At 37.7% G+C, this 16,910-nt stretch overlaps 1 protein-coding gene across 1 annotated transcript in view; it reads right to left on the bottom strand.

Moving 5' to 3' along the window:
• Nucleotides 1–2,309: 2,309 nt before the first annotated feature.
• Nucleotides 2,310–16,910, bottom strand: part of LOC109463753 (beta-1,4 N-acetylgalactosaminyltransferase 2-like) — a 20,137-nt gene continuing 5,536 nt past the window's right edge. Inside the window, exons 4-10 of the mRNA XM_019760599.1 lie at nt 12,748–12,838; nt 9,527–9,713; nt 8,686–8,829; nt 8,436–8,559; nt 7,849–7,956; nt 6,301–6,405; nt 2,310–2,371 (exon numbers count right to left, since the gene is read on the bottom strand). Coding sequence (XP_019616158.1) covers nt 2,310–2,371; nt 6,301–6,405; nt 7,849–7,956; nt 8,436–8,559; nt 8,686–8,829; nt 9,527–9,713; nt 12,748–12,838 — 821 coding nt within the window. The remainder of the gene's footprint in view (nt 2,372–6,300; nt 6,406–7,848; nt 7,957–8,435; nt 8,560–8,685; nt 8,830–9,526; nt 9,714–12,747; nt 12,839–16,910) is intronic.

The raw sequence follows: 16,910 nt of genomic DNA, 5'->3' as shown, positions 1-16,910 counted from the left end.
CTATAGGTATAGTTTGTGTCTCTATGTTTGTACCGTTGTTTTCTATGGGTGAAATACTTGAAAAATAATGTAGAATTCCTTCAAAAATTATGCAAATGAGGTCCTTATTTGAATATTCTATTTTTAGTGATGTCCGCCCTCACTTAAAATGCCACAAGTATGAGGTTTCCTGTAGTTACTATGGAATCATAGGCTTTTGGCATTACTTATGCTTTCATTTGCATAACCAATATCTGCCAATGTTGGTCTTTTTCAAAATTACACATGTTACATGTTTGAATGATTCTAACATGGAATTTTGCAGATTTATATCATTTCCTCTTTGATCATCATAATTAATTGCTTATTTACATAACTATCATTTTAATATGTCATTCTTTAAGCTACCCACATACCCCCAAAAATAATCCGTCAATCGGTTCATGAGTAATCGTCCCTAAATATTTTTCAAGGAATGCGTCTACAGTTCCAGACCAAGCCGCTAAGGGACGAAATATAACGTCATGACACCAAAATTGTTAGATACCGTCCTATGAAAATTGTTTGCGTCTTGTGTTAATAGGTTGTTAAGTTACAGAGGATGGGTCTCAACACCCCCCCCCCCTCAGAATGACAAAATTCCAGTCTGAATAGAATTTAAACAGCTAAAGTCGAGATTTCGATGTACAGTTAGAGTCCGTTTTCACCATTTAAAAGTCTTGGTATTTACCATTGTTATGGCAACAAGATGCACGATTTACGTTACTCAATAATATTTTTTACACGATATATGCTTCAATAATAATGGGTGCAAGAAAGTATCGATACATTGACTATACGAACAGCACAACAACACAGTACACTGCCTGAACATATTCTAAACCCGCACACTTCGGGTATACCTTACAAATAAACAAAACAAGACAGACATTTGTTTGGGAGCAAATATAGCATATTTCAGCCCATACTCTTATTCTAAAATAGACTGTTTCATATCTAATCCCATATAGTGCTTCTCAGTATCAAGTGATTCCATACCGCCTTGTCGTGTTTAGTACCCAGAAAGTGCTTGTTAGTAACAATTTAGTATACAGTATTTATCGGTAAGATATCCTAGAATCCCCGAAATAATGCTTTTCAGTAAGTTTTCGCAAAGCTCTCCTCCTAAACCCCGACACAGATTTTTTTTCGTTTGCCCGCCCTACGGCGGGCAAACGAAATTGTATTGGGTTTCCTACATGCTCCTAGGTAGGTAGGTACGTACGTTCGTTGGTCCTAATTACGTCATCTTTCTGTTGTCCGAGTCGACTCATTGTGTCTGCGCTGTCTGCGCTTGGGGTCCCGTATGTACATGAAGCGCTAAAAATTGGGCTACTATAAGATAAAATGTCACCACAGCTCTATGTTTGACAAAATTAAACATTTCAAATATAATTTTACGTCAAAATGTCGCCCACGTGAGCCATAAACTGACAAAAGCCACACATTGCTCATCGTTGCATATATTATGTTAATAAGCCAGCAAGATCTGGCAGTGGCAGTACGGCCTATCCCCGCTAGGGTGCGCATATGCGCATGCAGAGCAAAGCAAGGTCACAGAGGTTTGTGTGCGTTTGTATTTTTTATCGTGAAAATACTTACGTCTTGAAACGATTTTCAACGACTTGGAGCGTATGATTGTGTTTTAAAGTACTTCATAGAACAACAAAGCTCTGTAATGCTTTCTAGAGATTATGTATGGGAATAATAATAATATTTCGGTGCCTTTGTTTCGGCATGCCGCGAAATGGGGAGGGGGGCGTGTGACCTTATAAAATACAGTTCTGTCTGCTGCAGCTTGAACGCGCACTTTTGTGAGAAAAGAATTTGGGAAACGATCAACCAGTCTTAACTTCAAACAGTTGTCGGCTTACTCTTAGAGGTCAGGAACGCTGTAGGGGTCATTTGTTGTGTAGTTTGAATATATGTTGCAAGCCAAGCCCTTACAAATACGCTTCCATGCATGGCTGCTTTGATACAGTGTTATTAAAATTATACTACTAGTATGTCAAAGCAGCTATGCATGGAAGCGTTTTTCAGTTATCATGTTCAGTTGCACACAAACACAAACCAGTTAATGAAGGCAGCATGATGTAATTAAGCAAAACTGAATTTAATGTATTAAAAAAATTGAATTACTGTATTTTTTTTTCTTTCAGTGACTACCGTTGTTTGCTAACTCGTGACTACTGTACATGTTCTTGCACTGCACTACATGTTTCAAAGATACACTAACCTCCCTTACAGACACCTCAGATCCTGTTACTAGTGTTAGCGTGACAAATGAACAACTAGTTGAAGAAATCCTCTTGAAAGAAGGAAACTACCACTTTTTCTGCAATATCCAAAACATCTGCACACAAATCATATGCGCATAAATATTCTACAATTATAAAAAGAGAAACATAAAAACCTTGCTATTGTCGTAAAAAGCCTGCTATACCTTATATAGTGATTTTGTTTTCAATCCATATGACGGTATAGTTACCCTCATCATGTTTACTTTACAAGCTAAAACATAAGGTCATTTTCATGTACACAAATGTACCTTATATAGTCATTTTGTTTTCAGTTGACAGACGGTATAGTTACCCTTATCATGTTTACTTTACAAGCTAAAACATGAGGTCATTTTCATGTACACAAATGTACCTTATATAGTCATTTTGTTTTGAGTTGATAGACGGTATAGATACCCTTATCATGTTTACTTTACAAGCTAAAACATAAGGTCATTTCCATGTACCTTATCAAGGACATTATATAGCTACCTATATAATGTCCTTGACCTTATATAGTCATTTTGTTTCCAGTTCATATGACGGTATACTAGTAGTTCACTCATCGTGTTTATATTTACAAGCTAAAAACACAAGGTCATTTACATGTACCTTATCAAGGACATTATATAGCTACCTATGTAATGTCCTTGACCTTATATAGTCATTTTGTTTCTAGTTCATATAATGGTATACTAGTAGTTACCCTCATCATGTTTATATTTACAAGCTAAAAACACAAGGTCATTTCCATGTACCTTATCAAGGACATTATATAGCTACCTATATAATGTCCTTGACCTTACAGTCATTTTGTTTCCGATTCATATGACGGTATACTAGTAGTTCACTCATCATATTTATATTTACAAGCTAAAAACACAAGGTCATTTCCATGTACCTTATCAAGAACATTATATAGCTACCTATATAATGTCGTTGACCTTATGTAACGTGAGTCATTTTGTTTCCAGTTCATATGAGGTATGGTTACCCTCATGTTTACTTTACAAGCTAAAACACAAGGTCATTTCCATGTACCTTATATACTAGTAGTCATTTTGTTTCCAGTTCATATGAGGTATGGTTACCCTCATGTTTACTTTACAATCTAAAACACAAGGTCATTTCCATGTACCTTATATACTAGTAGTCATTTTGTTTCCAGTTCATATCAGGTATGGTTACCCTCATGTTTACTTACAAGCTAAAACATAAGGTCATTTCCATGTACCTTATATACTAGTACATTGTAGTCATTTTGTTTCCAGTTCATATGAGGTATGGTTACCCTCACGTTTACTTTACGAGCTAAAAGATAAGGTCATTTCCATGTACATGTACCTTATATACTAGTAGTCATTTTGTTTCCAGTTCATATGACGGTATACTAGTAGTTACCCTCATCATGTTTATATTTACAAGCTAACGACAAAAGACAAGAATAAAGAAAATTGTTGTACAACCCAAATGTGTGAGTCTACTTCCAATACGTCTTGCTAAAGTATGATACACTAGAATTACCTTTTAACTGTATCACTGCGATGTACATTTTCAATTGCTTATAATACCTAGAAATTTAGCGTCAGCAACTCACAAACCAAGGAAAACACACATTACTCCTTTGTGTATATATCATACTAATCAGCCAAAATCACAGTTGCTTGCAGTAACGCCCTTCCTCGCTAGGGAACATTATATTAATCTTTACAGTGTCCAGCACAAGTTGCTCTTCTCAAAAAACAGAAGAGTCGTACACAAAACAAACTTTCCTACAGACTACACCGGCAAACGACAGCTTTTTCAAAAGCACTTGTTTTTAGTACGTCAGTGTTCTAGAAGCCCCCACATAGTTCTTTCGACGATCACCTGGTCATTTGTACAGATTTTCGTATTTTTGACAGAATCCACAGCACCCTGTATCTGCTTAAAAGCCAAGATTCCGTGTATCTGCTTAAATATTACTTACTCATGCCACCCTATATCTGCTTGGAGACTGCAAATGTGACCAGGTCATTCGAAACCAAATTTTGATTTGATTTGGGGATGGGGATGCTAAAAACAAAAAGAATGTTTTTCATCAATATTAATCGCGTATGAGGTGATTAATAATTAAAATACAATGGTTGGATAACTATCTTAGAGAACATATGTTAGAGAATAGTTAACCTTTATTGTTACATCATACATATACTCTGTACGTAAGATAACGTTACCCACACATGTATTTAGCTTTGTTAGATCTTTAGTTAAGTTGTAGAAGACCATACAAAAGTCTCTGTACTTTTCTGTTGTGTCAAAAAAGAATCTGACACATAAAGATCCTTTACAATGTTAAAAATTGATATTTGCATAATGCAAACTGTCGATTTTCTTGATAAAAATGTTAACGCCCCACATTCCAAAGCTTAATACTTAAATACAGTTTATACTGTCAATATGTCATAGCTAGTGCAGTTGCCCGATAAGTTAGCCGAATTACAGCCCAACAACCAACCAAGGCCGTGTTCATGTGAAGTCAGTGAAGGCGCTTTACATGTGGTTTACCCCGGAGCCGGGTTCACATATGGCTCAATCTGAACGCTCCAAATCACATTGAAAGCGCCTCGATCCCAAACCACTTCTAGAGGTGGTTTCGAATCGGTTTTCCCTCATCGCGATTTGCTCCTGAACGCAATGTGATTTCAATGTGACTTCACCCGGTCATGGATTACGGGGTGATATTTCTTAATTTATATGCAATACCAAATTTTACGTTCAGCAACTTAAAGAGAAGTAATGGTCAAATAATGTGTCCGTTATAGGACGAGCTTCACCGCCTCTGTCGGGAACACGTCGGCATCCGGCCAAGATACGCTGACATTGATAACACGCTACCTTGCGTGTTTTCATCAAACAACAATAAATGCAGTTTCGGAGAATCGTGATCGGACACGGTTTGCAAGGAATGTATGGCACGTGCACCAGATGTGAGGAATGCGAGTTACCCGAATCGCGGTTTGGGTGACTTCACATAGGCCGTGTCTATACGGAACCACCCAAGGCGCGATTCGGGTAACTCACATTCCTCACATCTGGTCCATGTGCCACACACACCTGTGAAACCGTGTCCGAACACAATACGCTTGAGCTACATTTATTGCTGTTTGATGATAACACGCAAGGCGGCGTGTTATTAATGTCAGAGGTCAACGACCTGCTTGCTGATGCCCACCTCCCAGCGTATCTCGGCCGAATGCCGACGTGGTCCCGCCAGAGGCGGTGAAGCTCGCCCTAGAACGGACACATTATTTGACCATTACTGCTCTTTAAGTTGCTGCCACGTAAAAGTTGGTATTGCATATAAAAAAAGAAATATCACTCCGTAATCCATGACCAGGCGAAGTCACATTGAAATCACATTGCGTTCAGACGCAAATCGCGATGCGGGGAAAGCGATTCGAAACCACCTCTAGAAGTGGCTTGGGATCGAGGCGCTTTCAATGTGATTTCGGAGCGTTCAGATGGAGCCACTTGAAACCGGCTTCGGGGTAAACCACATGTAAACCGCCTTGGGTGGTTCCGTATAGATACGCCCATAAACGAGGCTCAAGTCTTAAACAATACAAATTTAAATGGGGGTACTACTCCATACCTCCATACTAGCTTTAAGGTAATTTGGCTTAGGAATAAAGAAAGGAGGAGGAGAAAAAAAATATTTCAAAACAAATTAACGGATTAAGCCATTCTAACACCACAGTCTTTGTAACGACTTATTCTAAACGTATTAAATGCAAACGTTGACTAATGTATTCTTTAACAACAGTGCTGAATTACCAAAATGTAACAGGTTCCAGGAATAGAATCGATTCTTAGTTAACAGATATTTTTTACAATTATGATTTAAAGAAAGGTTGGAAATTTTTTGCTAACATTGGTTTTCGTGTGAGGCAACCGATATGGTTTTTGAACAATTCATACTTTGCCTTAAGCACGTTATGTTCTACACTTATATTATGTCTACGACTTTTGTAGTCTTCAAAAGATGAATCACCACCACGTTCATGGGCGTAGACAACGTTTCTGCACACTGCTATGCGAAGCCTTCCGAAAGCGCTATAGAAGAATTCTGAAAAGATAAAAGAGACAAAAAAATTAGATAATAAAAAAATGCAACTTTGGTACACTTTAACGCTATATACACTGAAGGAGGAGTTTTGGGTAGGAGCAAAACCATGTTTCTCGTTCGAAATTTTTCGATAGCATCAATGCGTGCCAATTTGTTCTCGTGTCCTTGGCCGGACACGTTCTAACAAATGGTTAGAAGTGCATCACTTTTGTGCGCAGTTACAGACCGAGTGCTCTGAAACGTTGTACGGCCAATCTATTGACATTACTTTAACAGTCAGTACGTCTTTCAATGCAAGTTGACAGTGTATACAGAATTAAGACTTAACTGGCACCTAGTAAAAATGTCCACACACAAAAATAGTTGACTACCATCTTCGCCAAAGTGGATAACAAGTCTCAGCCTTTCAGAAGCAGGCTGTCATAATCCAGAGACTGAGTCTGTGATATTGAGGTAATACTGAGGACATAAAATACACCAACAGACTTCAGAAGACAACTAAATCTCATAGGTGAATGTGGGAGGCAATAGATAATTTTGGCCTGCCTGGAAAAGTTGTAGTTTCTGCTGGTACCTTCAAAGTGGTTGTCATCATCAAGTGGTGGAACAAAAAGAGATGGGTGTGCAGGAAGTAAGAGAAAGGGAATAGGACAAGAGTGTTGTTGTAGGAGCCTCACAGGCTAAGCAGGAAACGTAAGCAACCTAAGAAAGAATTGAGCAAAAGGAACATTCCATTTAGTGTCCTGTGGCAGATGGAACCTCTCCGCATCTCGTTCCTGTGGCGGTCCACATATGATTTGCTACCAAAAAGAGCACGATGAGCTGTCAAACTGTTGCGAACCATGCGAACAAATACCTTGCGATATATTCATGTTCAGCTGCACTCTCTAGTGGACAATTGACATGGAGGCACAAAAACGTGCTGACAGTCATAGTGGCCGCTATCGGATTTATTAATCTATTAGAAAATAATAACCCGTTTTCGCCCTCAATGCTGCGATTAACTCCTGTCATTCTTTAGTTTACAGGTATTTCTGGAATTAAGTTTTACCTGTTTTTATGTATTGTCTTAGTCTCTCCTGCCATTTGGCTAAATCGATTTAGACCGTAATTGCATTGTATAAGGGGTGTCTTTGGCAACTACCTACATATAATACGCTAGTTATAAGGACTAAAAGCATTTTACAAAGGCACATTCAAAACTTGTACACTAAAATTATAAATTAGTTTTAGTATAGCAATACCGACAAGACGTCTTGAAGTAAAGATTAAAAAGATGCATCAAGGTCCTTTAATGTACATTAGAAAAGGGTGCCCCTTATAAGTTTAATTTGTTTGTTTCAATGTTCTACTACTGAAGAAAATTTTAGCCTCGAGGAATAGAGAAAGGGTTGAATAACAAATGCATATGAAAGAGTGCACTCTTTAGATATTTTAAGATACCTCTGTGCCCAACAATTGACAACAGTGGATGTGGATCAAACCCAACAGCCCTAACATCAATGGTGGAAGCTATGAAGAAGTTAGTCACCATATCCACGATGAAGCACCCTGCAAAAAAGAAACAAAAATAAGATTTGTACCTTGCCGTTTCTTAAGTTGATTTAAACTTATCACTTAAAGGCCAATTGCTGTACAGGTTAAAAATGCAAAATCTTTTATTACTTAGATATAATGAAACTCGGCACACAACAATTTGGAATTGTAGCATTTATTTTCCTTTTTAAACAACACAATCTAACAACGCCCCCAAAATGAACAAACATCTATTACCGGCAAAATAATGATGTAATTTTTAACATACTTTTGATAAACACAGCATGAGACCCCACCTGCTAAAAATAGCACCGTCTGATACAAGTGAAAAACAGTAGCACAAAATTTTCTGAAATTTAAACAATTTTACAACACAGACACTACATCAATGTGTTTACGAATTCGCATTTGACCTTTTTTCCGAGACAATAGAGTAACTGTTTGGAAGAAAAGGGTATCCTATGAAATAGTGTGTAAAAGTAAAGGAAACACACCAGGAAATCCTGGAACTTCAGAGTGATAACCAAACTTCCTCTCAATGCAAGTGTGATCGCCGTATCCCTTAAAGTTGAAAATCGATCCCATCGTCTTGGTTTGATTTCCTTGTAATGAACCGACCTAAACGGATGTGAATAAAAATCAAGAGAAAACAAGGAGAAACATTTCACTTTCTGATTATTATACCAACAAGGTAAAATCTAATTACATATGAAAGAATTTTTAAAAATATAAAAAATAACCTACCAAATGAAAATTTGTCTCATCCAACAGGGATACCAAATAATCCAAGTCACTTTTTTGCTTCAACAAGTAGAGGTCATCGTCAGTGTACAAAAAATACTCGGTTGATACTTGAGACAATCCGAGGTTTCGTCCAGCAAAGTAGCCCTGAAAGAATATAAGTTAAAATATTACATAAGGTAAAAATGGACAGGATCACGTGACAATAAGCTCATCACGTTTTCAGAAATCACAAAAGCATGTCCAAAACAAAATTAAAGAATATTGATAAATTAAAATGACGTCCTCCCGTTCCTTAAAAGGGCCGCTTATGGCTCGGAATTGGTATCATTTATCAGTTTTTTTTGTAAACTCCTACCAACGCATGGAATATCATAATTTCTGTCCTCAACTTATCAAGCAACTTTTATTGGAAATATATTTTTTTCCGTATAAGGCAGTTACTTAACAGTGTACTGGGGCACCCATATAGACAGATTCCATGGGAAGAATAAGTTTTTAAAGAAGTTTTTGTATCTATTGAACAGTTCGACCCTAAACCAGTGCGACGTTAAGATCTATCAAAACGATTGATACTACTACGCAGTTTTAATATGATTTGTATTATTGTGGTATTCTATGTTAGATTTGCAAATAGCAATTAAAAATCCCTGTATATCAATAAAAACAAGTTGTCACTAAACCATTGTAAGGGTCCATATCAAAATAACATAGTGTAGTTCTTGTATGATTAAAAACAAGTATACGTCCGTTTTTACCCCAGAAAACAAACATATTTAAAACTTTTATAACTTAACATCTTTAAAAACCTTAAACTGGAAAGCAGAAATAATTGCAAGTGTACCGTAAAATTTGGCATCTTGAATTGGTCGACATCGTCACCTTTAATCACCTTGTAGAATTCGTTTGGTGTGTCATCGGCAACTATGATTCTGGTTCCAGGGTAAAACTCATGGATGGAACGTATTAATCGTCGTAGATTAGTGTAACGAAGGAAAGTCTTGACCACCACGGTGACGCGGTCTCTAAACCTTCCTGTTTTCATGTCATGTAAAAAAGAAGTATAAACGTCATTGTTACAGCAAAATTTGCTTTTTAGGCGAAAGCATCAATCCTATTTAGACCATTATTTTAGGGGTTTGCTGAAATATGACATAGAGTGAGGAATTGCAGTCAAAAATCCTTACCAACATCTGCTTTACCTCATCGTTTTTTTTTCAATTCAAATTGCATATATTTGATGTGATATTGAGAGTCCTATCATATGGCAATATTTCACATTTCGTCATTAAATATACAAATGACCTATTCATTGACGCTGTATATGTATAATGGTGTTAGTCTTGTTATGTAATACACAGAAATTACAGAATATCCTCCTGAGCTGCTAGGAGGTACAGACGCGCGTTCGTCAATTACTCCTTAGGATCACATTTGACCCTGACATTTGTGTACCTAAAACCTATCAAGGCACCAATTAGCATCAATCCATAGAGGTATTATAAAGTTATACTGACTACAAATTTGCGGAAACACACCCAATAAAACAGTCAACCCGAACATTCTTTCTATTTCTGGTAAAGGTACAAATGGCGATATCGCTTCTCTCTCAGCGATATACTCGTGCTTCTTCCAAACTGTCAATTGGAGGATTATTGATTAACATGTGGAACATTTAACACGGTAACTAACATAATCCCCCATTATCAAGAGCAAACGTCGTGAGTCAAAGTGAAAAATGGCCACTACGACATGTTTAACAATTAATCTTATCCCTAACAAAATGAACCTTGATGGAAGAAATTAAGATTGATCGAGAGTATGTCTCACATCTCCTCTTTGTAAATAATATCTAATACTTAAGCAGATTTTTGGTGGGTGAAAAGACTGTATGGTATTGGTCATGAAGAATCGCCGTCCCAACAGTCCTACAAATATCAAAATCCCAGTCTAGATAGAGTTAATTACAACGCCAGAAAAATGATTAAAATGCATCAATATGCACCTTGAACGGACCAGGGCGATAAACAACAACCTGAAAAAAAAATTTAAAAAATTAAGAAAAGTATCACCTCCCTTCTTCAAAAACTTCCAGTGTACATGTATTTCAAAGAAAAACACACATACAATTAGGGCAGTGAGCTTACCGTCACATCAGTACGGGCAGAAATGTATTGACTCCGTAACATGATACTTGTAACAATTTACACACTGCGGTTCTCATAGCTTGTACATTCTTATGCAAGAGCCTAATACAAGGGTAATTCACTCAATTAACAAGTCTTGCTGTGAGTCGGCGTCCTGTTTCACCCTAGTTACCAATTGTGTTAGCCACAGTCCTTGTTTTAGCCTCCTTTGGTCTTTATTGACACCATACTCACGGAGGTGGACGAGGTAGAGCTACTGGGTATCAATATACATAAGAACCTTAACTGGAACCACATTGTAAAGAAAATGGCTACAGATTCGGGTAAGAGACTAGGCCTACTCAGAAAGGTTTTTTCTTACATGAAACCAACTTGAAGAGCAACCGTATACAAAAGCATGGAAAGATCACCCATGGAGTATGCCCCAACTATATGGATGTCTGCAAGCGAAAACGAGCTAGCTAGGCTTGACTGTTAACAAAGGACAGCCCTGAAAATCATTAACTTTTCCTCAGCCCTGAAAATCATTAACTATTCCTTAGCTGGTCTTTCCAAGGCGCGTATCCAACATTTGGACCACCGCCGGGAAGTTGGTGCATTGACTCTCTTCCACCTATGTACAACAGAGAGGCACCAGCCCTGCTAAACGACCTTGTTTCTAAACACAATGATGTGCGGCGGGTGACACGCCAGTCAAAATCCCAGCAAAAAAACACTCTGGTGTTCCCTGTCTTCCACACCAACGATCATATGAGAACCTTTGTACCAACAACTTTTAAACTTTGAAACAGTCTTCCGAGGGAGATCGCTAAGATCAAGGACAGACAAAGATTCAAACGTGAAGTTAATTCTTTCCTCAGCACAAAACTTTGACGGCGCTCTGTCTAGGCAGTTTGGCTGCTAATGCTGAGTAAGAGCTGATATAGATTTAAAAAAAACAACAGAATCCTGGATACATATTTTTTCTATCCAAAAGTTTTCCTTATCCAAAATGGCACAATCTAGATACGTGACTGCTGTATCCAGAAGTCGTTGCACTTAAAGCTCTATCCAGAAGTCGTCACAGGCCGAAGGAGCATAATTATACCCTTGATACGTAATCTGTTTAGACGTTTTTTTCGAGGCAAAGTGGACGATGCGACGTTTGCAACCGCTGCACATAGAATTCTGCCATTAATGTATTAAAAATGCACTAAAACTACCCGTGTTCACCCTGAAATAGTTAACTTTGTTGATTTCAGTGTGCGTGCGATCACAACTCGGGAGTGTGCTGATGGTTGAATAAAAATTTTCACCCGATTAGCAACTTCCAATTCGATCACAGATGTGATATGTGAACACCAAAATATTAAAGGATTTGAAGCCAACATCTGTATTAGCACAAGGGCCCCATTGAGCTTACGCTAAGCAAGATGGTTTGTCTTTCTGTTATTGATACCGAGGTTTTAATGGTTTCAGACTTAACATATACGTGGCATACACCCTGAAGACTGGCCTCACGTGTGTGGTCCAACCAATTATGAAAGCTTGGGCGTGAATATTTACTGTTTCTATTTCTGTCAATCAGTATGAATGGCTGCACCTGGTACCAATCAGCGCACATGACTGCACAGAAAGAAGTGCATTTTAGATATCCAGGATTGTCCCCTTCGCCGACAAGGCTGGATAAAGCATGTTCTGGAGACACCAGGGATCCTCCACAGGAGCAACACCACATTGGCATGGTGATTTCGGAATTAGCTAGATACACTTTTAACAGTACATTATTAAAAACTTTAAATTAAAGGCCATTCCAATATAAGGTTGGATTTTGAATTAGTTCATAACCTTGCAAACCAAACAGCATTTTTAACCATAGCATGTTAAGCGTAAATGAGTTACAACATTGTAATTATAGTGTATTTTACACAACTGCAACTTACCAGATCCTGCTTCATACAGCCATGGTAGCCTTTGTTGTTGTATGTGAATAGGTATTTTCACGCTTGATCCCATGTAAGTTAGATCAACTGAAAGTTGCAATAAAAATCAATTAGTAAAAACACTGTAATCCTTTCAAGGCCTTGTTGGTTTAATTATACGGATGCCTTTCGCGCGCCTAAATATTCGGCCGTTTCTCAAACGAGAAAGGCTTTGAAAAGAGCTGGCCTGGCCGTCAAAAAAAACTAGGTGAAGGCATCGCGAGATGAAAGAGCTTTAAAAAGCTGGCATTTCGGCATTGTCAAAAAGAAAAAGTAATGCCGACACCGTGATTCGAACTTGCGAATAAAGCTTACCAAGACATGCAAGACAAAAATACAAAAGTGCAAAAATACAAAAGAGAACCAATTTAACTATAAACTGATTAACAGTCCTGAGAATGAAGAACAATTAATCTTTGAATGTTAAAAGCAAAACAACGAATGTTAGAAAAGAAAATTAAAAAGAAGTGCCGACACTGGGAATCGATTCTACGATGTCCGGAGTTAGAGGACCTGCCGACATAAACGCAACGCAACCAACTGAGCAATTGATGTTTACGTTGCTTAACCTGGGTTTCTGATATGCCTTAAATTGTAGCTGTGTCAATAACCGACCGTGAACTGGTTCTCCACGCAAACTGTCAACCTGCATTACCTGATCTACATAATTTATGCAGTGAAAAGAGAATTGTATTTTTCTTTCCTTTGTTAAGCAGAATTTTGACACCGAATTTTGATGTGGTGGCATAGACCCCTGGCTTAGCCCGGCCTGGCTTTGCCTAGCTTGGCCTGGTGATGCTATGACCTGTGATGGCATGGCGTATAAAGGGCTTCTGCAATGGTTTACTTGACTGTGTGCCTACCACCGTTGCAAACTGCATGCCTACCACCTTACCACCGTTACAACGTTCCAACTGAAGTGGGAACTGAGCCTCAACCACACTGTAAATCTTACAAAACAGTCGTAAAATGAGGAAATATATACCATAAGCTGCAAAAAAACTTAACAATGTCGTGGAATGCCAAAATTAAACGAAAAAGACAAAACTGGAAAGAACTTGATTTTAAGATTAGATTATTCGCCGTTGCATGCCTTGTGCCATTTGTTCGAATGAAAGCCGCCTTTTTGCCAAACCCTTTTTTTGTTATTCGCACGCTCGCAACAGTTTTAACCCATAGCATGTAATTTATGTAATCAAATAAACAAGGCCTACTATAACTATATATATATTTATAGGTCTGGAATTTATAGGTCTGGAATATGTACTGCAATATTTTGTGTCAAGTTTCTGTTTTTATCCCGGAAATAACATGTAAAGTTAGAATTAAATAGTTTAACCCTACCTAGACCGGGGGGGGGGGCGTAAAAAGTGCCCGCGGCAACTTTCATGTCACCTAGCGTCTGAACGGCTAGCCGTAGAACGGCCAAACTTGGTGACTTTTCCAAGAATATTGTTGGCAACAATTCTCTATCATTGGAATAAGATAATAATTTTTGTGTTGCCATGACAATGGGTTTCTGACAGGCATTTTTTGCTAAATTTAGTACTTTTTGTTTCAACAATAGAATTTTATGGGTTTTATGCCAAGTTACTCATGGTTTCTAATATTAATAACATCCCATATAATTCTATGTAAATTTTATCGTTAGATATGCATAATTTATGCTAATTTGATGACGTCATTTGCCAAATTCAAGATGGCGGACCATATCATTAGAACAGGTATATACAGGTTATTTTTATTAAAATTTCATCAATACTTCCATTTCTTTTTCCAACAAAAGGTTTAAATGAAGGTCTTTAGTATGTTTACAATGTATTTTAGGCTTTATCATGAAAAAAAACTGTTTTTGAAAATTCAAGATTGATGATCCAAGATGGCGGATATCTTAAATATGCATGACGTCATTTTATGACGTCACCGGTGTTGCTATGGGCAACATAAGACTTAGTACACCATAATATACTGTCATAAAAACTTTTGGTACAGTTATGTTGAATACCATTTAGTTTTCAGGGAAAAACCTATTTAGACGGTTTTGGCCAATAAAATCACATTAATGACGTCTTATTACGTCATAACGACATAAAAATTTTAGATATGATAAATTTTCACTAGTACACCATTCTCTAAAAATTTGGTGGTAATACGACATACCGTTCGCGAGTTCTTAGGGGGGGTCAAAAGAGCCCCCCCCCCGTCCCCCCATGTCAAAAAAAGCCCGGTCTAGGTAGGGTTAAATCCCCTACCCAATGCACCATGGCATTGTTATACATATTACTCAATACTTTTGGCATTTAATGTCGATTTTAACTCTATTCAGACTAGGGGAGGGGCTTTTGAGGCCCGCGCTCACTTTCATCTCAGATAGCGCCAAAACGACTCGTACTAGAACCGGCAAATTTGGTGACTTTTCCTAAAAAAACATCTGGCAACAATTTCATATTAATTCGATAAGTTCGTGATTTTTGTGTTGCCATGGCAACGTTAACGGGTTTCTGACTAGCAGTTTTTCGACAAATCAGTATTATTGGTTAAAACATTGAAATTTTATAGGTTTAATATTTTATATAATAATATTTAATTTCTCTTATTAAATATTCATAATTTATGCTTATTCGACGATTTGTCGACGTAATCGGTCAAAATTCAAGACGGCGGACCACATAATTAACTTTGGTGTAACCATGTTTTTTTCACAAATTTTTCGTATCTACTCGTGTTTTTTCACATAAAACGTTCATATGAACATCTTTAATCCATTTGCGTTGCGTTTTGAGGCTGTTTCTTTAAAAATTCAAGATTTCCTATCCAAGGTTGCCGACAGCTTAATTATGCATTTTATGACGTCATTTTGACCTCAGTGTTGTTGTCAGGGGCAAGTTGGGCAACATAAGCACACATTAATATTCTATTATTGTTACTTTTTGTTCAAGTTTTGTTGTATTCCGTTGAGTTTTACGGAAAAAAACAATTTTTTACGGTTTTACCCCATAAAAGCATACAATTGACGTCATATGACGTCATAATTACACAAAAATTGTTGCTATGAATTAAGTTCATTACTTCACCATTCTCTAAAAATTTGGTGGCCTTACCAGAAGTGGTTGTCGAGTTACAGGGGGCGGGCCTCGAAAGACCCCCCCCCCCGTCTAAGCAAGCCCCAAAAAGCCAGGTCTGAATACTGTTAAAGCATGTTCTTTTATTTAATTTTTGTTGGATATTACATCAGCGTCAAAATCGTAATAAAAACAAATAAAGGCATTCTGACGTGTGTAAAAGGTTTGCAACAGCAAAATCAACCTTACCTAATTCAAGTGAATTGGCATCATAAACTGTGTTTTGATAGATGATATGTCGAAGTTGAAGATTCAGCAAAGACGGCAGTGATGTCCGGATTGTCATATTTCTAGTATTCCAGCCATCCACAGTAACATGTTCCACACTACCCAGCAATCGAAAAACCCCCCTTTCCCCTCGAAGTTGGACCTGAAAAATTACATTTGCTCATTATAGTCGATTACCATATAGACGGGTGACGTTGACCAATCAAAAGGCTCCATTCCACATTCCTTATGACGCCGTAATGTCACAAATAGAGTCGAAATCGGGTATTTATTCATCCAAATCCATACATTAAACAACCCAATAATCACCCGCATATTACCTCAGGTGACCCAATAGAACACGGCTCTAGTTAAAAAATCCAAAAATAACTTGAGTTGTGTTCCAATGACCTCGGGTGACTCCCATAAGAACACCTGTGACCCAGATAGAAGACATAGAACGTGAACAGTACCCAGTGCCCTCAGGTGACTCCAGATGGAACTTTGTTCTATTCAGCATGTGGAACGGGTAAATTGTACATTGTATCACTTACTGCATCCGTTTGAATAGGCTATCGTGTAAGCTATATTATAATAGCGTTAATGGTCCGCCACCTCATAAAGCCACCTCGTTCGCTCTGCTCACTTGGTGGCTTTATTCGGTGGTTATAGCAACTGACAAGGCTTTATCACGCCATATTCACCTTGGGGCGGGTCATTAACTTATTTAATTAACTAACCTTAATTAATTACTAAAGTTCACACCCTAACGACATATATACATATATAAA

Source organism: Branchiostoma belcheri, unplaced genomic scaffold (assembly GCF_001625305.1).
Source record: "Branchiostoma belcheri isolate BF01 breed outbred unplaced genomic scaffold, Haploidv18h27 scaffold13, whole genome shotgun sequence".
NCBI lineage: Eukaryota > Metazoa > Chordata > Leptocardii > Amphioxiformes > Branchiostomatidae > Branchiostoma > Branchiostoma belcheri.
The sequence above is the reverse complement of the archived record's forward strand: the minus strand, read 5'-3'. Positions and strand labels throughout refer to the sequence as shown.